Genomic DNA, 23,373 nt, shown 5'->3' with positions numbered 1-23,373 from the left:
AACTTTGATTCAAAACTTTAATTTTATACCCAGCAGAGAAATATAAAGGGAGATTTCTTTGTGTTGCAATGAATCAGCAGTGCATATAAGTGTAAGGACTGCATAATTACCCAATCCCATACCAACCATGTGTGGAACCACTGTGTGTCTAATCCTCAGAGCTCAAGGATGACAAAATGTCTCTCTATTTCTGAGTATTAATTTAAGTGAATCTTCTGAGTTTAAGTGATTTTAATGTCAACTGCTGTGAAGTTTTAACAGCTTTGTGAGTGTTTTTTTGTGCAGCTTTATTAAACAAGCCACTGACAATGATGAACCTTTGTTGAAGTAGATCATATGCATTTTATTTAATTTAGAATTGTATATATTTGTTAAAAAAAATATTTACTTACCACATAATACCAAGGTAGTGTGATTTCTCTGGAATCGCCACATACAAAAAAAGGCTCTTGATGTTAATCTGTCAGAGGGATGTATGCGCATTCCCAGTATATCATCAGAAATGCAAGAGACATGCTGAGAGTCTGCTCCCTTTCTGTCAGCAATGAGAATTTTATCCCAGCTGGGAGAACTCTGGATGTGGAGATGTCAGCTTTTGAACATAACCTTGATTTGTGCTGATAATGTGCCCTCTCTGGACTGTGAGTATGAATATTCACCAACTGTTTAGTTTCTTCCTGCCATGAGGTGACTTAACATTCAGCTACCCTTAACACTACAATTAGCAACTGCACCTACTGTATAACTGGGATAGCAATTAATGGGAATCTTATTCATGTGCAGTTTTATAGAAAACAACAACAACAGCAAAAAAACATCATGCTTCTTTCAGGATGACACTAATACTTAATAGTTTGGGGTCGGTTTTGAATTTAAGTCCTAGATGCTCACCAAGGCTGTATTTAATTGATTAAACATTCTATATGAACAGTAATATTGTGAATTATTACAATTTAAAATAGTGATTTTCTATTTTAATCTTAAATTCTTAATCTTAATCATAATTAAATTTTTGTACTGTATATGATGACAAAGCTGAATTTTCAGCAGCCAGTCTTGTATCACATAATCTTTCAGAAAAAAAAAAATATAATATGCTGATTTGGTGTTCAAGAAAGATTTCTTAATATCAATGTTGAAATCAGTTGTGCTGCTTATTATTTTTGTTTGAAAATAGATTGTTTTTCCCCAACCCTCTCCTGCCGCCCCTTTCTCCCATTTTGTAAAAATGTAAAAGTCTTTGATCAATATAACGCACCATTGCATTGAATAAAATTATTCATTTCTTAATAATAATAATAATAATAAATCATACTGAACACAAACTTTTGAATGACTCTGTATATGTGAGTAAATTATCGTATTATAGTCCTCCACGTCCGCTGCACTCTCAAAACTCTGGCAAGTTGATAATACCTAGAATATCAAAATCAACTGCGGGTGGCAGATCCTTTCCTATTTAGTGCCCAAACTCTGGAATAACCTACCTAACATTGTTCGGGAGGCAGACACACTTTGTCAGTTTAAATCCTGGCTTACACATAACACACTAACACATTTCTAATATTCAAATCCATGAAAGGATTTTTAGGCTGCATTAATTAGGACAAACCGGAGCAAGGAACACTTCCCATAACACCCAATGTACTCGGCATCTACGCTAATATTAGTCTGTTTCTTTCTTATTCTGAGGTCACCGTAGCCACAAGATCCAGTCTGTAAGACCACAGGAACCAGATGAGTCCTCTGCACAATGTGACCTTGCTGCAGCCTGGAACTGAACTGCTGGTTTCGTCTGGCCAGAGGAGAACTGGCCTCCCGACTGAGCCTGGTTTCTCACAAGGCTTTTTTCTCCATTCTGTCACCAATGGAGTTTTGGTTCCTTGCTGCTCTCACCTCTGGCTTGCTTAGATGGGGACATTTAATATCCAGCGATATCGTCAACTTGATTGCACAGATACTATTTAAAACTGAAACTGAGCTGGATGATGATATCACTGAATGCAATGATGTACTGCCTTTAAAGGGGTCATATGTTGCGATTAAAATTTTTCCTTTCCCTTTGCCCTCCTAAAACGCCTCATTTAAACACTCCCCCACATGTCTATGTCACTGTGTGGGAAGATTTGCATAACACCGCCCAAATGTTCACGCAAAAGAAAGAAGGTGTAACTTATTCTCGCTGTAGTTTTGTTGTTGCCGCTGCCGCCATGTTGTGGAGATACTGTGTGTTCCTCTTCTGGAACTAGAGCTGCGTCGGAGGACACTTTGGGAACGCCCTTCAGCGTGACCAGCTCTGAATCATGTGTGTGATCAGTCCAGTGGATGGGCGAGACGTCATGGGCAGGGTGACGTAGCGACCAGGAAGCTTAAAAGCACATGCGGTGAAACCAGCGTTTAGCCTTCTGTCTTTCAGCAAGTGCTCTGTGTGTGTGTCAGTTGCTGTTTGTGAGTCTTATTTAGTGTTGTTTGTCCACTAATAAGCTCCATTATGTCAAAGCTTCAGTCAAGAGAAGTTTTGGGCGAGAGCAGACAGCGTTCAGGCTGTGTGTTTTTCCCTGACCGCGAAAGAAAAAGTTTGTGTGTTGTCAATTGAGAGTGAAGCACGCAGAATCAGCTCTCGAGGGAGTTGACGGCCTGTGATGCGATCGTTTGTTACTGCTTTGCTTCACTCTCAGAAGGCTCTCTTTGAGGAGGGAGCCTTCACTGGTGTTTCTCTCGGTTCCGAGCACGCTTTCGCCGAGGCGGAGTGGTGGCTGTGCTCGCGGGTTTCGCTTTCGGATCCGGTGGAAATAATGTAAATGGGTGAGTCCCTATCTTCTTTCCTCAACCACCAGATTCGGCGCCCGCTCTCTGGGTTTCGGAAGCCGGGGGAGAGGGCGCTACGCTCTGCCTGTCTTTCTCTGAGGAGATAGATATGTTCGTCAATAAGCTTGCCAGTTGCACAAGCCTCAGTTACACAAGCATACTGTATTATGCCTGATATTATAATGAGCAGCATTAATGAGGAGTGGAGCTCGCGCAGTCGGCTCTCGGGGGGCTGATTGTGCTTTTCCCACTGTTAAGCGCTCCTCTCTCGCTGGGCACCCTCCAAGGAGTGTGTCTGTGCATGTGATCTTGTGGTTGCGGTCCCGCTGCTGCTCAAGTACGGCGCTGACCAAGATTGTGGGGATCGCACATGATCTGGCTGACGGGTTGGAGACGGCTCGTCCTATCTCCACCCATGTTCCCTAGATCTAGAGCTCATTCTCGAGGCTTGGAAGCCCGCGCTGTGGTTTCTTCCCCCCGTGTGAAAACACAGTCTGCTAAAAAGAACATTAGGTTGTGTATTTGGTGTAATGCAATGTATTTATGCGGTTTAAGGTTAAAAAAACATTATTTTCCACATAATGTACATTATTGTTGCTCCTCTATGCCCTGCCTTTCTGAAACACGTCGATTTTTACAAAGTTCATCGTTCTGAAAAGCTAGGTGTACGCTTATTGGCCAGCTATCCAGTGCATTGTGATTGGCTGAATACCTCAAGCGTGTGACAGAAATGTTATGCCTCTTAAAGTTTTTATATTCCGTTTATTGTACAGATAATGTACCGCCAATAAAACCCATTACATAAGAGGCATTTGTTGCATCAAGTGGGGGACATAATTACTGATTATAATGACTTATACTGTGTTTTTTACGTGTTGCGTTGCGTATCGCGCCACATAAATATAAAACCATGTCTGCATTTTTGATTGGAGAAACGACAACAACAAGCGCTTACTCTCTACACTGCTTAAAACTTGATCTGTTTGAATCATCAGTGGCAAATTCTTTAAATATAAAAAATGTACACAGGCTGTGAGTCAGAAGCACCAGACTGTCCTTGCAAAGTTGGAACTGCCCCACTTTATTGAACAGCCTTTGATCACAGACCCATTGTAGGCTAGTCTGCAGGTTCAGGAAACAGTCCTCCATAAAATGCGTTAAAATGTTCAGGCTTTGGTGGGTTGAGTGATGAGGGGTTTGGGACGGTTGGGATGGTGGATTCTGGTATGGAGTGGGTGGTGGGCTTGTGGCATTAGTATGTGACGACTCTGGGCTGGACTCATCAGCGCAAAGTTGATGTATTTCCTCAGCGACCAGCATGAATCAGCTCTAGGCATGACGAAGCAGATATCGTCCTTTTTTGGAAGGCCAAACAAAGTAGTTTCGCTTTCACAATGAAACACACAGTGTCTCGACAACTTGGTGGCAGCGGCAACAGCGAGAATAGAAGTTACGCCTTCTTTCTTTGCGTAAACATTTGTGCGATGTTATGCAAATCTTCCCACACAGTGATCTAGACATGTGGGGGCATGTTAGAATGAGGCATTTTAGGAGGGCGTGGACAAGTCTTAACTTTTATAAAGAATATTTTTGGATTTGAGACTTTAGTCTTTGCAACTTTAAAGATTTTCTTTATGCACCAAGAGCTTGTAACACTCCAAAGAGAAAGGAAAAATTTAAATTGAATCATATGACCCCCTTAATGGATCATTAGTTAATTATATTCACATAGAAATATGTAACAATGTGCATGCTAATGTTTACTAATGCACTTATTGAAGATTAGCTAATGATTAACAGATCATTATTTCATGTAAATTAATAATGATCTGTTATACAAATGTCATTTAACAATGTGCTTGATATTTTTAGCAAGCATTTAGCTAAACTTAAACTAACCACTCTTTACACAAACATTGTTACAGCAGCCAAAAGGTCCAATGGCCACAAATATACTAAAAGATTAGTAAGATTAGAAAAGATTAGTAAACGTTTATAAACATTTACGAATGATGAATAGTTTACACTAGATTGGGTATTGCTATGAACAAACATGAACAAATAAATACTAAATGATTTGTTAATTAAGGGACAATGTACATCCAGCCGGTTGTTATCTCAGAATAAACCCTGACAGGGTGATCAGGACCCCGACGTGAAGCGAACATATATATATATATATATATAGTGCTTTAAGTGCTTTAGTCATTTTCACATATCCATGTGAATAGGGATCATTTTGACAAAGTGTACATGAAACAAAAATACAAAGGAAAAACCTTTCAGTTGTTAGTACAATGTTGTTGTGTAAACAAACCCAAGTTGCACACTAGTAGGTAATGCAGCCAAACATTATTTTTGTCTGGACTGTTTTAATTTCTAAAATATAAACTCTCTGAAAATGTTGTGTCAGCAAAGAGATGGGACTATGATAATAGTAAAGACCACATGACAGGGAGCTCATCATGTGGCAATGATCAAAGAACAAAAAGAGACTTCTGAAAGTCAGAATTCAAAGGCAGAATTCAAATCCTGACTTTCAGAAGTCTCTCTTTGAGCTCCCTGTCATGTGGTCTTTACTATTATCATAGTCTTTGAAATAAGAGTAATAACAGATGACGCATCACATGCTTGTATATAGTATTTATTATATTCATATTCATCTCTTATTTTTAATTTATATTTATGAAGTAGTATGACTCAACAAAGATTAGTACTATGTACCAAAAGAAAAAAAAATACAGTGTTTTGATATTGAGACACTGTAATATACTCAGATACAGAAACTGTAGTAGTTAGAAAAATAAAAGTTTACCACATAATATTCATGTTCTGTTATTTTAATTAGCCTTTTGGGAAATATGTCAATACTATGCTGAGCACAAACCCAGAAAAATAACAGGTTTTTAAACAGTCTGCAGTCAGTCTTAGTAGATCATAAAGCATTTGTCAGTAATATCATACAGCTGAACCATTGTTTGTCTGCATTTGTGGATGTGTGTGATTCAAGGGAAACCTGGCACAGGCCATTGCACAGAGACAGGCTCACTGCCAGCAGGTGGAATTAACTAGATAATGGAAAAATATGCCATGGTAATAAAGAAGAGAGAGGAAAAAGACAGAGTGAATACAAAGAAGAGGAGAAGAAGAGTGATGGAAAAGCTGGTAAAGAGAAGGAGCCCATTTTAGAAAGAAAGCAATGATTGTTTTGCTGGAGATGGAGTGAGGTATACGTGGAATAACATTGTAAGGCATGTGTGGAAGGATGGACGCTAGGATAAAGTAGATAAAAAACTAACAAAAATAACCTCAAAATAACTATAAAAATAAAAAATAATAATTTTAAAAATCACTGCTTCATTGGAATGGTATGAAACTCACTCACTTTTATGGCAAAAAATAAATAAATAAAATAATAATAATAAATAATAATAATAATAATAATAATAATAATAATAATTGTAGACTTGATTCGAGAAAGCTAAATGGTCATAGAAAATAGTCACACTTTTGTTGTTCGCGGTCAAAAATGACCGCCATTGGAAATTAATGGGAAATAATCAAAAATATGAAAATACAGATACTTTTTTGTGTGTACAATGTATAAATCATTCACAATGCAGAAAAAAGGCAATGAAGGGGTGATACTCTAAAATATCAAGAGTGCAAAACAGACACACATACACACATATATGAACTAGTGTGACTGTAACACACGACATGTTTTTGCAAATACTTGAAATAAAATCCATAATTTAGCCACCATGGCGTAAAACATAGACATCAAGAAAGGAGTGACACTCTAAAACTTCAAGAGTACAAAACATACACACACACTCACAAACACACAACACACTATTAGACACACAAAAATGAACTGATGTGACTAACATTATGACAAAATTGTGTTAGAAGAATAAAGATGGAGTTTTGTGTCAGATTTTTTGACATAAGATTAAGATTTGATGTTCATATTTGTTACATTTTTGTTGAACTCTGATGTTATGTGTAATAAAATGTCTTTGTGTTTAGGTTTGACTGTGGTTTGACTGTAGTAAAATTAATACAAAAACTGTTATGTTAAACCAACATTTAAAAAAATTAATTAATTAATAAAATAAATCTAAACCTTTACAAAAAAGTTGTCTTTGAGAATGTCTAAATATAAAACCAAATCCACAACTTGACATAAAAATATTTGTCTAAAAACAAGAGAATTCTTTAAAAGTCTTTTATATAGAGCTCTATAGGAATCTAGTGGCTAAACCATGGAATTTCAGATGTTTTTCTTTTTTTATCTGTCTTGGAAATGGATTTACAATAAATTTTAAAGGCATTGTCTCTATTTTAACCCAAAATGCTGCCATAATTGAAAAGTAATAGAAAAATATTGGAAAAAAATGTTTGTATTATTTTCATGGGGAGAAATTTATCATAATTATTGCAGAAATATTAAATAGTACCATGAAATTCTTTCAAAGTACAAAATGAAAAAGAAAAAAATATTATTGAACAAAAATATATTACATTTATTTTACTGAAATTTTAAAAAATGTCATTTCAGGTGTCTGGTCAATTTTGACCGTGAACAACACAAGTGTGACTCCCAAATGAACAATACCAGAGGGTTAAACTGCAGATCTGAGAATACTGGGTCACCTCTTGAATATGCTATTTTATTCATTTATGCCTCATATGTGAGAAGCAACAATAAGGTTAGATTCAATTAACATGAGTAAAGTACTGAACCATCTGAACCAAGACTTTTGTGTGGTTTGTATTTTGGAGAACACTATTGTCTTGATAAAGTTGACAAATGAACAACAGGTTTATGCTATGAATTTTCTGTTTATGCTTTAGTAGGTATTGTAATTCAGATGTGACTTTATAATGAACTGTGATGTGTTCAGCTGTGATTTGTTTTGATATACATATTGAAACACAAGCCTAAAAGAGACAAGCACGTTAAACTACACAGCACATACAACATGTGAAAGAGAATGATGCATATGATGGAAAACATCTTTCTAATTCTATTCTATTTATTTTTATCTTAAGTCAGTCCTTTGGCTAGCCAAGCTGATGGGTTACAACCAGTGTTCATGTGCAGTGGGAATGAATGCCTAATCTCAGACTGCTGAGCTGGAGAGTTTGAGCCACCCCACCTCAGTATAGGCCCCTGTGATATACCAGTACAATGCTGCCATCAGTTTGGTCCAGGATGTCTGTACTTCTGGGGTAAAGCACTCTCCGAAATCCTCCGCAAGTACCTCCAGAATAACCCCACTTAAGATCTGTTGTCAAAAGAAATAATGTGAAATTAAAAACAAAACAAAAAACGAACCAAAAAAAAAACATTTAACATAACAAAGACAGATCAAAGAAATCATTAGCAGGCTTTAGTGAGGGATCAGTAACTTTCTTCTGGCTTACAGTGTGTTATATTTGCAGGATTTAGAATGAAGCCAGACCAAAGTAGGTGAATTGGTTACATATTTGAATAACTCTTAGCATGCATACAAACACATGCTCTCCATTCTTTTTCTACCTCTCTATCACCTATCCGTATCACTTCAGTCAGTACTACTTTCACTTAGCGATCTCAGTAAGTATAGCATAGAACAACAGAACACCACATCTCCCCCATTGTGTGAAACAATTCCACTTCCAATTAACTCAGAAAAATTCTGATTCTCACCATATGAACCTATAAAACATAGGTTTTCATATCATTAAAGCTAGTTCCTTTCAAAAATGAAGTAACCGTAATTATATTAATTAAACTATAACTCTGAGGAACATTTCATTTCTTCATTCCATAAAGAATGATATTGTAATAATATCGCCATTTTGGAGAGTATCTGCTGAACACAAGCAGCGTACGCTCTTCTGTGTCAGCTGTGCCACAAGGCGCATATGTTCAGCGGATATTCTCCAATATGGTGCTATGGTGATGCAGAGAGACACAGAGGGGACAAATTGTTCAATAGTCGCTATTTTTGTTTTCTTCACGTACAAAAAGTATTCTCATCGCTTCAAAACGATACGGTTGAACCACTGATGGCATATGGACTATTCTGGCAATGTTTATCATACTTTTCTGGACCTTGACAGTGTAATTTACTTGGCAGTCAATGGGACAGTCACATGCCTCACGGCTGCAATCCAAAATATCTTAAATTGTGTTCCGAAGAAGAAAGCGTTTATGTGTTTGGAATGGCATGGGGGTAAGTGATTAATGTCAACATTTTTATTTTAAGGGGGAAATATCTTGTCCTAAACTTGTCCTAGACGGTTTGTCTGATTTTCACCAAAACTGGCTCAGATCATCTTTAGATCATGATGGCAAAAAGTTATAGGATTCAAGTTGGTTAGTCAAACGGTTCTCAAATAATGTGCGAACGAATTAGACTAAAAGCATGCAAAAATGAATTTGCTTTAGATTTAGCTTATTGAGACCAAACTTGATGTATGTTATAATAACCATGACATGAGGCTACACACATAGTTTCGGTGCAGTGCCACCTACTGGCCAAGAGATGCAAAAAATGGCTATTTTGCCATTTTGCCAATGGCTATTTTGTGATTTTTTTGACACACGTCCAAAAATCACAAAACTGGTCTCTTTAGATTCAGTGCAACATGCCAAGTCAAACTATAGTTTCCCATGTCATGTTTTGAAAATAGTGATACTAATTTTTCTGTCCGCCATTTTGATTAATGTTGAAATTTACTTTTTCGAACTCCTAGACCGTTTGTCTGATTTTCACCAAAATAGAGTCAGATCATCTTCAGACTGTGCTGACAAAAAGTTATGGATTTCCTGTTAATAGACAAAACCATTTTTTTTATAGCGCCACAACAGAGTTGAGGCATGATGCCAAACTGCGTCTGAGGCTTTATCTCTGCAAAGCTTTGACATATTGACACCAAACTTTGTATTTGCCATTGTCACCTCACACAGAACACATAACATTGATTTGGCAACAGCACCACTTATTGGTCAAAAGTGACACATTATTCATTTGAAGCCGTTAAAGGGGTAATATGATTTTGCTAAAAAGAACATTATTTGGTGTAATGAAATGTGTTTATGCGGTTTAAGGTTCAAAAAAACAAAAAAGCCTTTCTGAAACCTGTAATTTTTTACAAAGCTCATCGGTCTGAAAAGCGGTGTGTGCTCTGATTGGCCAGCTATCCAGTGCTTTGTGATTGGCTGAATACCTCAAGCATGTAACGTAAATGTTACGCCCCTTGCCATACTGTGATGCGTGTCCCAGTCATAACACCAGTGCGGCAAGACAAAAAAACAATAAAACCCATTACAAACATGCCATTTGTTGCATCCAGTGGGAACCTAATTACGGATTATAATGACTTATACTGTGTTTTTATGCGCTGCGTTGCATCGCGCCACGAAAACATAAAACCATGTCTGCATCTGTGATCGGAGAAATGACAAACAACAAGCACTACTCTACACCAGCAGTTCTCAATTCCAGTCCTCGCACCCCCCAGCTCTGCATATTTTGCATGTCTCTTTGTTAACACACCTGATTCAGATAATCAGCTCGTTAGAACTGAACTCCATGCATGAACTGTGTTCCCATTGACATGGTCCCTACACAGTGTTCATTGCTCCCTACTCGCTGAGCAGGGGAAATCTGTTCATTCATGGATTTGCACTGTGCAATGTCTGCACACACGGGCAAGTGTGACATCATATACCTCTGTAAATAAATACAATTTAAATTCACGTCTCGCACACTTTAATGCACTTTGAATGTAACATACGTTTGCTTCGAACTGGAATCTGGGCGGAATATCCTGTAATGTCCACTTCGCAGGGCACTTACAGTAGGAAGACAACCAAAATGGGTAATACCGCCACGTAAAACAACAATAACATTATAATATACATTATAACATCCTTAAAGCCATTAAAAAATAGGATAGTCTTAGGCTACAGTCTACTCATCAAAAAATTATGATGGTCATTATATATATATATATATATATATTCTTATTAACTCTGTTATTATTCTTGATTTTTCAAACTGCTAACACTTTGCATTTTTGAATTATGCCTTTACTGTGTGACCAATAATTGTGAATTGTGACTTTGATCTCGCTGGTGCCTCACGCGCACATATTCATTGGAAACAGCAGTCCTTCACCGAGCCATGCAGCGCGAGCAGCGGGCCACTTTGGCATATTTTTGGTAATTATGATTTTTTTTTTCGTCGATACTGGAACACGTGTGAAATCCAAAGCCTATTTTACCTCATGAATAAGAGTTTAGCTTCAAATGGGCAACATGTTTGGATTGGTCCCGAATGAGAGAGATAAGCCCAACCTTATGTATCGCTTTAAATTATTTTTAATTATTATTATTTTTGTTGTTGTTTATAAGCCTATATTATTATATAGCCTGCTGCAATTATATTTATCCATTAGAATTATATATTTGTAATTCTTGTTCTGTTCTGATATTTTTTTTTAAATTTAAAGGATTTGTTGTAAAGTGAAGGGAACTAAAAATGTCCTGTTGGTACATTAGCAATTATTAGGCCTGCCGTTATTATTTCTGAATGTAATAAAATGCAACTCTCACAAATGTAATTCATTTTTTAGCATGTTTTCGTGTATGTTTTTATCCAGCTTTATTTTTCCATTGCATCTGAAAATGACTTTGTGCATCACATTCACTTCGTGAACAAACAAATATAACTTCAGATCTGCCTCCTGCGATGCTCAGCTGTGGACGATTTCAAAATGTTTGATATAAAGGTTGCTGTCACATTTTATACAGGAATTGTTCATTAAAAAAAAAAAAAAAAATTATATTCAAAATATATTGTTAGGTTTATGCTAACATGCAATCAAGTCTTCGGATACTATACAAGATACAAGTTTATTTAGGCTATTTAACATGCACTGTCACATTTTACCGTTTCAACATAAACTCCTTGAGATTTTAAAGTCAGTTTAATAGTATTGAAATTCAAGTTGAATCGAGTATAAAAAAGGTTTTAATAGCTTAAATTATTTCTATGAACTAATAAGTTAGCATGACTTTTTCATCATAGTGTTTTTTTACGAGTTGTATTCGTTTTCTGAAACCAAGCATCCACTTTTTTCTTTTTTAAATCTATTAATCGCTCGCATATCTCCTACAACCTACAAATAAGGGCTAATAGAGGTTCTTTCTTTAATTATTTATTTATACTGTTTATTCTTGAAGAAAATAAGTATTTATTCTTTAATCAAATAAAGGACGATCCAAATATTTGTAATGCACAATAATATAGGCCAATGTTCCCTCTAATTTTTTTTCTTGCTGAGGAAAACTTTTCTCTATTGGGCGGACATTTCGGCCACCTGTGCAAAAACATTCTTTATACCAGACATGTGCAGCGCGCACAAAAAAAAAGGTGTGTAACTTTTAACTTTAATGTGCTATTTGTATTTAATTTGACCCGTGACTAAATGATGTACATTTTAGATTACCTGAGAAAACTTAAAAACATTCTTTAATATATATATATATATATATATATATATATATATATATATATATATATATATATATATATATATATATATATACCAGTATAATACACTGCCATTCAAAAGTTTGGGATCAATAATGTTTATTAAATAAGTTTCTTATGCTCATCAAGGCTGTATCTATTTGATAAAAATATTGAATATTATTTCACAAAATAATATTGTGAAATATTATTGCAATTTAAAATAAAAGTTTTCTATTTTAATATACTTTAAAATATAATTTATTCCTATGAAGCAAAGCAATTTTTCAGCATCATTTCTCCAGTCTTCGGTGTCACATGATCCTTCACAAATCATTCTAATATGCTGATTTATAATCAATGTTGGAAACAGTTGTGCTGCATAATATTTTTTTTGGGACTTGTGATATTTTTTCGGGATTCTTTGATAAATAAAAGCTAAAAAGGACAGTGTTTATTCAAAATAGAAATTTTGTGTTACAATATACACTACTAAAATGTTTGTGGTCAATATTTTTTTTTTTTCTTTTTTTAAAGAAATTAATACTTTTATTCAGCAATGGTGTATTAAATGTGATAATAAAGACATATTTTTTAGAAAAGATTTCTATTTTGAATAAATGCTTTTCTTTTTAACTTTTTTTATTAATCTAAGAATCAAAGAAAAAAGTAAAACGTTCCAAAAAAAAAAAAAAAAAAAAAAAGTAAAGATATTAAGCAGCACAACAGATCCATCACTGATAATAAATCAGCATATTAGAATGATTTCTGAAGGATAATATGACACTGAAGGCTGGAGTAATGATGCTGAAAATTCAGCTTTGCTCCAAGGGAATAAATTATATTTTAAAGTATATTAAAACAGGAAACCAATATTAGAAATTGCAATAATGTTTCACAATATTACTGTTTTTTTTTTCTTCTGTATTTTCGATAAAATAAATACATCCTTGATGAGCAGAGACTCCATTAAAAAACAAGGTCATTATTTATTAGGTTAATAATATAGGCCTAACATAATATAATATCAAAAACAAACTGAAGCATTTAAACTGATAGAATAGAATAGAATAGAATAGAATAGAATAGAATAGAATAGAATAGAATAGAAACTGAAGCATTTAAACTGAGATCTGTAAGTTAAATATAAAAAAAAAAGAACGTGAACGTCAATTCTTCTATAGCTATCTAAACATCCCTATGATGTACAGTTTGCACACTACACCTGTGTGACTGTAAATGTCTCTGAGTTTTGTTACCGTTCTGTGCCCATCATCCGCTGTTTCCAGCACTTAATCAAGCCACTCTTCTTTAATACATGATCACGTTTTATTTCACATGTCATTGCGTTTGCGTCGGCTCTCGAGTTTAGCTATTTCGTAGGCTACGCAACCATTAAAATATTCGGTTTCAACAGCGACTCATTTGGCGCACATCATTCCCTTTCTATGAAACTGTAAACCGCATTCACCGGTTCTAACTCTATCGTGATATCAACTCTATAGCGGTTTACCCGAGCATTGCAATTCATTCGCTTTCGCAAATAGCTTTCCCAACTCATTTATGCGTGTGCGCGGCACATTATTTCTTCTGCACGGCAGCGCGCGCGCAGCTTAGAGGGAACATTGATATAGGCCTATATCTGCCTGCAGTTAAAAAGTTATATTTGTTTTGATTCATCCATTTATGTAGGCTACAATTAGCCTATTCTAAAAATAAAAAATAATAATAATAATTAATGTCATAAAAAATGCCATCGGTCTGAATAAATTTTACCATTATAGAATTGGGGTAGTAATTAAGGTGAAAATACAGTAAAATTACAAATGGCATGGGATTTTAAAGCATGACAACTGAAGGTCTATGAAACATTTGATGCATTTTTTTAAACAATGGCACTTAAAGTTTTCAACTAAAATTTTACTATTTCAATCATATAGCCTGTGATTAAATAATTGAATGCATACTTTTCAGTGAAAGAACACTGAGAGTGTAGGTTGCTTCTGGTGTTTGGATTTGTACTTCAATATAATGAGCTCCAAGTTTAAGAATAGCCAACACTAGGTTTTTTTTTTTTTTTTTTTTTAATGCTCTCTATTTAACAGCATTAACTTACAATGAAATACGTCTTCCTACAGGCAGACTGAATGTTTTCCTGCCTTGCCAAATGTTGGGTCAGTTTGTGCGAGTCCCGCGTGCTGTGAAGCAGGAGCCGCTTACGGAGGATTACGCTTGGTCTTAAAGCCTTCCACAAACGCCTACGTTCACAAATAACAATGATTTTGGCAAAAATAATGATTAATTATCAATTGATCATTTGTTATTATTATGGTCTAGTGAAAATAATAATATGGGCTTCGGGAAAATAATGAATAAAAAGAGTAGGGCTGATGTGAGTGCAGGAATGTTTCAACCCAGTAACATGACAACACACCGTTCCTCACAGCCCAAAAACAGACCAAATTCAGTTCAGCTGGAGGGGGTTGGGGGTAGTTCTGTATAGCTTGTGGGGGTCGAGATAAAGGTGTGAATCTTTTGGTGAATTCATATGGACAGTCTTATGAGGGTTTCAAACTTGGAGAACAGGTTTTAGGACAACTTTAAAGAAAGGTTTGATCCACTTCAAATGTTGACTACTGTATAGCACAATAAAGTTTATTAGTTATTATAACTTAATTTCAGAGGAAGTTGCCTTTACTTAAAAAAAAACAAAAAACTGTTGCATTAGGGCTGGGCGATAGGCCTATGGCCTAAAAAAAATCCCCGATTTTTTTTCACAAAAAAATCCGATTTACAATTTAAATCGATACTTAAAATCAATATTCAAATGACAAAGAAATTGTTCAAAACAAGTTTTAATATAACAATATATTATTTTTTAATACTAGCCCATCATGCATCTAACCATCCACTTGGCGTTAAGAGCTCTGCAGTGAGTCAGTGTCATGGACGGAGGACAGACCAAGTGTAGGCCTAAATCAATTTTCTAGTCTATATTTTCATCTCTTTATGCTGCTGGTTTAGGTAATGTATTTATTTTTATTTCTTATATCAATTATTTGTAAATATAGCAGACACTGTCTAACCGTGTTTACACCGGACGGCCTTGTTCATATAGGGCGAAACATCTCTCTCACTCGGCAGTACAGTAGGCCTATGTGAGCGGAGTGGAGCAGCAACAATTTCCCTCCGCGCTATGAGCATTTAATAATCACTCCGCTCCACGTTCATTGATACCAGAAACACTGCTCCGCCTTCACTCCGTGGCTAAAGTTGAAATGTTATGTTCATAATAGCTTATAAAAATAAAATAAAAAATAAATTAATTAATTAAATTACAGGCGAGTTTCAAAGGGGATTAGGCTATTGTGTGCAAACTTTTTGTCCTACCAAACTCCAAACTAATAAAATTGTCAGCATTAAAAGGTATAATTGCTGCGTTCTGCTGTGCAAATTTTGTTTGTGATGAAAATAACAATTTACATTTTCGTCAGTTATTTTATCTACAGATCGATGCATTTCTTACAGATTTCTGCTATTTCAAAATCAGATACAGATGAAGTAGCCTACTGTAAGATTACATTTGTTTGAATGCATTATTGCGACTGCAATTACGTGTGAATGTGCTGTATCTGTTTAAATCATGCTTTAACCCGAATATCAGTAAAAGGAAGACAAACTCCTTGAGAACTAGCCTGTAACATCCCGCTCGACTATTGCCGTCAATATAATCTTCTGATCGGAGAGATTATGTGTATGAAGCTATAACTAAATATGTTTATCATGTGAATTCTTGCTAAATATGCAGTTATATTATGGGCTGTTGGCATGAATTGTACTCGTGATGGAGCGGTGCTGGAGCGAGTGAAAACCACGACGCTCCTGACTTTTAAAAAATCCGCTCCTTGCTCCAGTCAGAATAACACCGCTCCGCTCATACTCCGCTCGGCAGCGTGTCTCAAACGCGCGGGGAGGGTTGAGCCCAATCATTCTCAAAACATAAAATATTTATTTTATTTCAATTTTCGTTTTTGTGTTTCAGAGGAAAAATCAGTGTTAAGGCATCTCTCCATTACAGACTGTTCTGAAAGAAGAATTTATGCAAACGCTTTAAAAATGCTTTAAAAACTTTAACAGAGATGTCTAGAGGGTATTTAATAGGTCTGCTTCCCACGTAAGATTTTTCTAGTTACTAGTCGTTCATTTGTCATTATTCAACTAATCGCAAGTTTATATTAAATTTACAACTATAATCCAGCCTTAATATATTCCGCGCTCAAGAACATGCATTAAGTTGGTCACAAAGCACAGGCAGAAGTAGCCTAATAATTATGAAAAAGGAGACATTTTAATTATTTATTAATAAACAAATGTTTTCTTGTCGGCTGCAAGATGAAAATCACAGTGCTGACTCTCTCCACATGGACGTGCCTTTAAAGAGAAATACAACCTTCACAGATTACATAATGATTTCGTTTTGAATTGATTCGTTTAAAAGACATTTCAAGCTTTCTGTAGATATATTTCTCATGTATGTGAGACGCCACAATTTTCAGTTATTTCATTATTAGAAAAAAATTCACGTGATCGAGAGGGCGCTTCCCTGTCATGCATGCGCATTAATAATTTTTGCACAAACACTTGAATATGAATAATAATTCACATTTTGCATATGCATTACAAAGTAAATAACTTTTTACATGCAATTATCCAAAATAAAACCAAACAAGATGTTTAATGAAGATAAAATATATAGATAATTAAGAATAAATGCTGCACGTGCACTCAGCATCATGCGCAGAGCAAATCTTGCACTGATATTTTACGGAATATTATGCAAACCTGCATTTAAATGCGGCTGCAATTTATTTATTTATTTTATTTATTTATTTTTACTTTACTTAAATTAAATGAAAGCAAGTAAAGAAGACTCCATTTAAAATCACTGAAGTTGTCAATTAATGAAGCTCTTTTTTTTCTTTTTTTTTTACATCGTGTGCACTTTGTTGATAAGTGAGGACGTTTTATTAATCCATCCATTCTTTATAGTTTCAGTGATTTAGTTAAATCGTGCAGGTTTAATTTATTCATTTCTTGTTTTAATTAGGCCTAAATAATGGGAGCGAAATTATACAGTGTCTCACGTTTTACTAAAATAAAGAAAATAATTTATAAAACACGCAAGCCTAGCTCACAATAGGCTACCACTTTTAATGCTCCGATGCAAAGTAAACCATATTTTCTTTTTTTTATAATATAACACATAATTCATATTATATAAATAATACTGCACACTATTTAAATGTGTCTAATCTAAAATATGGTGTAGAGAAAATATAAGCATAGGCTCATAGGCTTGACATTTATCCTGCTTGAATTCGTTCTAAGAAACGCACATATATTCATAGGGACTAAACTTTCATCTGTGAATATTAAATATTTTTTCTTTCATTTTCCCCGACTGCAGTCAAATATAACACTTCAGTGAGGCAAAGCTGACATCTATTTGCGAAAATGTGCTTTGATGCGCTTGTTTGAAAACTTGTGATTAAAGAGCCACTCAGCGGTCAAAAGCTGCAAATGCACTTTGCAGACGCCGCGACGGCGGTACGAGCGGCGGTAGAACCAACGTTTTGGATGGCCACCTACTGTACGTTCAAATAGAACAAATGTCTGAAGCCATAGAGAAACACACAAAATGTGCAGACCAGGGGGCGTGAGGACAGGAATTGAGAACCGCTGCTCTACACTCCTCAAAACTCGCGTTTGAATCATCAGTGGCAAATCCTTTATATATAACGTACTTACAGACTGTGAGTCAGAACAGCCGGCATTATAGTCTTCTCTCCCAGGATCAGGAAAGATTCCTCCATAAAATGCGTTGCACACATCTAAATATTTGGGTTGAACTGTTCTGGAACAGTGTTGTAAATACAACCTAACCACTGATTTCTAGTTGTGTCAAGAAACAGCATCTCCACAACATGGTGTCAGCGGCAACAGCGAGAATCAGTTATGTTATGCCTTCTTTCTTTGCGTGAACATTTGGGCAGTGTTATGCAAATCTTCCCACATCGTGATGTGTGTTGGGTTGTTTAAATGAGGCATTTTAGGAGGGCATGGACAAGTCTTAACTTTTATAAAGAATATCTCTTTGGGTTTGAGACTTTAGTCTTTGCAACTTTAGGGATCTCATCTATTCACGAACAGCTTGTAACACTTCAAAGAGAAAGGAAAACTTGAAATCACATCATATGACCCCTTTAAGGTGAGACACTGCAGGTGAATAGGGTAGTTATCTCCTTACTACCCAGCTAATTGATTACATTGATAATTGCAAACATTTTTTGTATTACAAATTTTCTAAAATGTTAGTTTTAAATATGCAAATGAGTCATTATTTAATTAAATATGCACTACTTTGCAATAATTTCCGGTAAAAAAAATAAATAAATAAAAATAAAAATAAATCTAAACACTGCATGATGTCAGTTTCAAAATCAAGTCAAAGGTTTATACAGAGGGAATTTTGGGTATCTCATTTTTGTCACGTAATAATTAAGAAAATGCTTAGAATGGACAGAAAACACTATATTTACACAATTTTTTTTTGGGGGGGGGGGGGGGGTATTGTATATGAACAAACCCCTCTGTAAAAACCTTCAGGATATAGACAGGAATAAAAATATATAAAGCTTGGTGTGTATAAGTGCTACTGAAGTGGAGATTTACGGTTCAGTGTAGGAGAAAAAAACCCATTTTGAGAAAACGGCCTTTAAAAATATGTATTGTAATTTGTATTATAATTTAAATCTATTGACACAAATAGATAAATTACTATAAAAGAAACAATTAACAGTGTATTTTGGATGTTTTCTTTCCACTAGTCTGAAAAAAAAAAATAAAAAAAATGAATAAATTAAAAAAAACACTTTATAAAGAACCAAAAAGCCCAAAATCGCAAACTTGACAGGTGCATGAAAAAACTTGTGTTTTTCCCCTTAATGAAACTGGTCTCAAAATATTCCTTGGGTCATGCTGAGAAAATAGATATCAATATTGCCATAATCAGCCAAACTTATTTTTCGCAATTTTGATTTATGTTAATAATGTACCGTTTTTAACTGCTTTTATCTGCTTTTATCATTTATCTGAATTTCACCAAAATCGAATCAGATCATCTTCAGACCATGCTGATAAAAAGATATGGATTTCATTTTGATAGACAAAACATAGTTCCCTTTCAGTCGGTCATTCCCGATGTCATGTCGGATGACCAACGAAATGGGATCTCGCCTAGAGAGACCAGTCTACTTTGAGTGTAAACTAAACAGGCCAATGCACATTGGCATGGGATTATTGCATCCAGCTGCCGCTGATCACAGCGTGAGTATAAGTAGGCAGCAAATGCAGCGCATATTCAGCTTTTCGCTTCGGAGTCGATCGGTTCTATTGTTCTGCTCCTGTTCTCCTGCTTATCGAGTGAGAATCTAAAGTTTGAGTTCAAGCACGCTCTTTGAGGGCTCTCATGCTGGTGGTATGGCGCTATAGCGGTGGTGGTTTTCCCATGTCGAGTGGGTTGCACACATCAGGCTGCACTACCCCCTGTGTGTGTTGCAGGTGGCCATCTCCCCTGTTTGCTTCAGCACATTAAAAGAGCATTTCTAAAAGAGCATTCACGGTGGAACATCTTTCTAAAGACGAGTCTTTTTAATAATGCCTTTCCATCCATGCATTTCTAGATGTGGTGATTGAATCTTTTGTTTCTTTTTTTTCCTGCCACCAACCTTGGTGGTACCCAAATACTCGACAAAAGATCAATTTTCTCAATATCTGGGTCCCCAGAGCGGATGGGGGGTTGTGGACAATCCAGTGTCGTATCACACCCCTCCTCTCTGCCCAGTGAGCAGCAGTGGGCGGATCGGGAGGACGAACCAACAGACTACCCTTACACCCTCTGCTCGAATGCAGGTAAGAGTTACACACACTCAGACTGTGGGTACGTCTGTTGGTGCCACTTGCTCAATGACTGGGGGCCTGGCTAGCGCTACCCAGCCCATCTGGATGGCTTTTCTCTAAACTGTCAGGCTTGGCTCTGCGATTCAGTTCGGTGCCCCTGAACGATTCCCCTGTTTTGCATGCAGAGATTGTAGTCCTGCTGGCGAAGGATGCGATAGAGCCAGTTCCTCCAGCCGATATGAGGACGGGGTTTTACAGCCCTTACTTCACTGTACCCAAGAAAGGCAGTGGGTTGAGACCCATCTTGGATCTGCGCTTCCTGAACCGGGCTCTTCACAGGCTCCCGTTTAAGATTCTCACGCAGAAGTGCATCTTCAGGTGCATCTGTCCCCACGATTGGTTAGCAGCTTTGTATATCGACCTGTATATCGACCTGAAGGACATATACTTCCATGTGTCGACCCTTCCGCGCCACAGGCCATTCCTGTGGTTTGCATTCAAAGGACGGGCATATGAGTACAATGTCCTGCCCTTCGGCTGTCCCTATTGCCCTGTGTCTTCACGAAAGTTGCGGCCCTTGTTCCCCTGAGAGAACAGGGTATTTGCATTCTCAACTACCTCAATGACTGGCTCATACTTGCTTAGTTTCAGGATCAGTTGTACGAACGCAGGGTCTTGGTGCTCTGACACCTCACCCTGTTGGGCCTTTGGGTCAACTGGGAAAAGAGCAAACTCTCCCCGATGCAGAGGATCTCTTTTCTCAGTATGGAGTTGGACTCAGTCAAACAGACAGCATGCCTTACACAGGAACATGCTCAGTTCGTATTGAACTGCTTGAATACATTCAAGAGCACGATGGCGGTCCCACTGAAACAATTTCAGAGGCTCCTGAGGCATATAGCAGCTACGGTGGCAGTCACGCTTCTGGGGCTGCTTCATATGAGACCGCTTCAGCACTAGCTCCATGGCTAAGTCCCCAGGTGGGCGTTGCAATGCAGCACTCACAGGGTCCAAGTTACACCGGCCTACCACCAAACCTTCACCCCGTGGTTAGACCTTGCATTTCTCTGGGCAGGAGTGCCCCTAGACCAGGTCTCCAGGCATGCTGTGGTTCACACGGATGCCTCAACCATTGGCTGGGAGGCCACGTACAACTGCTTGCAGTGTCAGGGGTTTGGACGGGGTCCCAACTGCACTGGCAAATCAACTGCCTCGACTTGCTGGCAGTGCCCCTTGCCTTGATCCATCTCAAAGGGTGCTTATGAGGCAAGCATGTACTAGTCCACATAGACAACACTGTGACCATTGCATACATCAACCGTCAAGGTGGTCTGCACTCCCATCGCATGTCGCAACTCACCCACCACCTCCTCCTTTGGAGTCAGAAGCATCTGAGGTCGCTCCTTGGCCGATTCCTCTGAGGAAGGATCTACTGACTCAGAGATGGGGCAACTTTTGGCACCCGCATCCAGACCTCTGGAAACTGACCTACCCCAAGAGGTAGTTGACACCATCACTTCAGCAAGAGTACCGTCTACGAGACATGCTTACACTTTGAAGTGGAACCTGTTCATTGCATGGTGTTCTTCTCACCGAGAAGACCCCGAAGATGCCCGATCAGAGTCGTGCTGTCTTTTTTGCAAAAAGTGTTGGAGTGAAGGCTATCTCCCTCCACCCTCAAAGTTTATGTCGATGCAATTGCTGCTAGACATGACCCCGTAGAATGGAAGCATGACCTGGTCATAGGGTTCCTTAGAGGGGCAAGAAGGCTAAATCCTCCACGGCCCCCCTCTATACCTTCTTGGGACCTGACTTTAGTGCTCAGAGCACTACAGCAGGGCCCATTTGAGCCTTTGCAGACAGTCAAGCTGAAGTTCCTGTCAATGAAAACTCTGCTCCTGCTTGCACTGGCCTCCATCAAGAGGGTAGGGGACCTGCATGCATTTTCGGTCAATGATTCGTGCCTAGAGTTCAGGCTGGCCGACTCCCAGGTAACTCTGAGGCCCCGGCCTGGCTATGTCCCCAAGGTTCCCACTACTACCTTCAGGGATCAGGTGGTGAGCCTGCAAGCACTGCCCCCAGAGGAGGCAGACCCAGCCCTAGCTTTGCTCTGTCCTGTTCGAGCCTTAAGGTGCTACGTAGTCTGGACACAAAGCTTCAGGACCTCAGACCAGCTCTTTGTCTGTCACGGAGGCCGGCAGAAGGGGAATGCCATCTCTAAGGAGAGGATGGCCCACTGGATAGTGGATGCCATCACCCTTGCTTATCAGGCACAGGGTGTGCCCTGCCCGTTCAGGTTGTGAGCTCACTCAACTAGAAGTGTTGCATCCTCCTGGGTGCTGACTTGTGGTGCCTCATTGGCAGACATATGTAGAGCTGCTTGCTAGGTGACCCCTATCACGTTCACTGGATTCTATAGCTTTCTTATGGAGCCGGTATCCTGCTGTGTTCTCACCTCAAACGGGTAGAAGCACTGAGTGTCCCTGGCTTCACGTCGGCTTGCTAAAACCGCTCCAGAGAGTCCATAAAGTAGACCCTGTTGAGCTCCTCTATCTCCTTGGCAGCCAGATGTGGTGGAGCATCTGGCACCAGGCCCTTTCTCGATGAATCTGTGAGAACCAGTAGAGGGCTGGGTTCCATATGTAGAGACCTAAGTGGATCCCATATGTGTAAAGTCCACGCTAAGAGCCCATGTTTCCCCGGCAGACTTTTGCCATTCCAAGAGGATTACAATCACCTCCAATCTTCCATATGCACCTAAATGGATGTTCATATGTGTATTTGCTTCTGAAACCTCCTTCAGAAAGGATGGAGCTTCCGCAACGTCCCTGTCCCAAGTGGAACGGGTATGATTTCCCAGTGTTATCCAGTCTTGCTGACTGGGTAGTGCCATAGCAGGTCCTCTTGTGGTAAGCCCTGGCCTACGCCAAAAAGTAGGGGCGCAGGTGGCTTCCACAGGACACTGGAAGGGACAGTACCTGTGGCCCTTCGATAGGGATCCCAATTCGTCGGTCATGCGACGTGACGTTGGGACTGACAGACTGAAAGGGAATGTCTCGGTCATGTATGGTAA

The 23,373-nt window shown here is 37.8% G+C and overlaps 1 protein-coding gene across 1 annotated transcript in view; it reads right to left on the bottom strand.

Moving 5' to 3' along the window:
- Window positions 1-6,766: 6,766 nt before the first annotated feature.
- Window positions 6,767-23,373, bottom strand: part of LOC122143861 (cytoglobin-2) — a 76,554-nt gene continuing 59,947 nt past the window's right edge. Inside the window, exon 3 of the mRNA XM_042754465.1 lies at window positions 6,767-8,102. Coding sequence (XP_042610399.1) covers window positions 7,938-8,102 — 165 coding nt within the window. The 3' untranslated portion in view covers window positions 6,767-7,937. The remainder of the gene's footprint in view (window positions 8,103-23,373) is intronic.

This window comes from Cyprinus carpio, unplaced genomic scaffold, assembly GCF_018340385.1.
Source record: "Cyprinus carpio isolate SPL01 unplaced genomic scaffold, ASM1834038v1 S000006521, whole genome shotgun sequence".
NCBI classification, from domain to species: Eukaryota; Metazoa; Chordata; class Actinopteri; order Cypriniformes; family Cyprinidae; genus Cyprinus; species Cyprinus carpio.
Note: the sequence above shows the minus strand (reverse complement) of the source record. Positions and strands in the feature narration are given on the sequence as shown.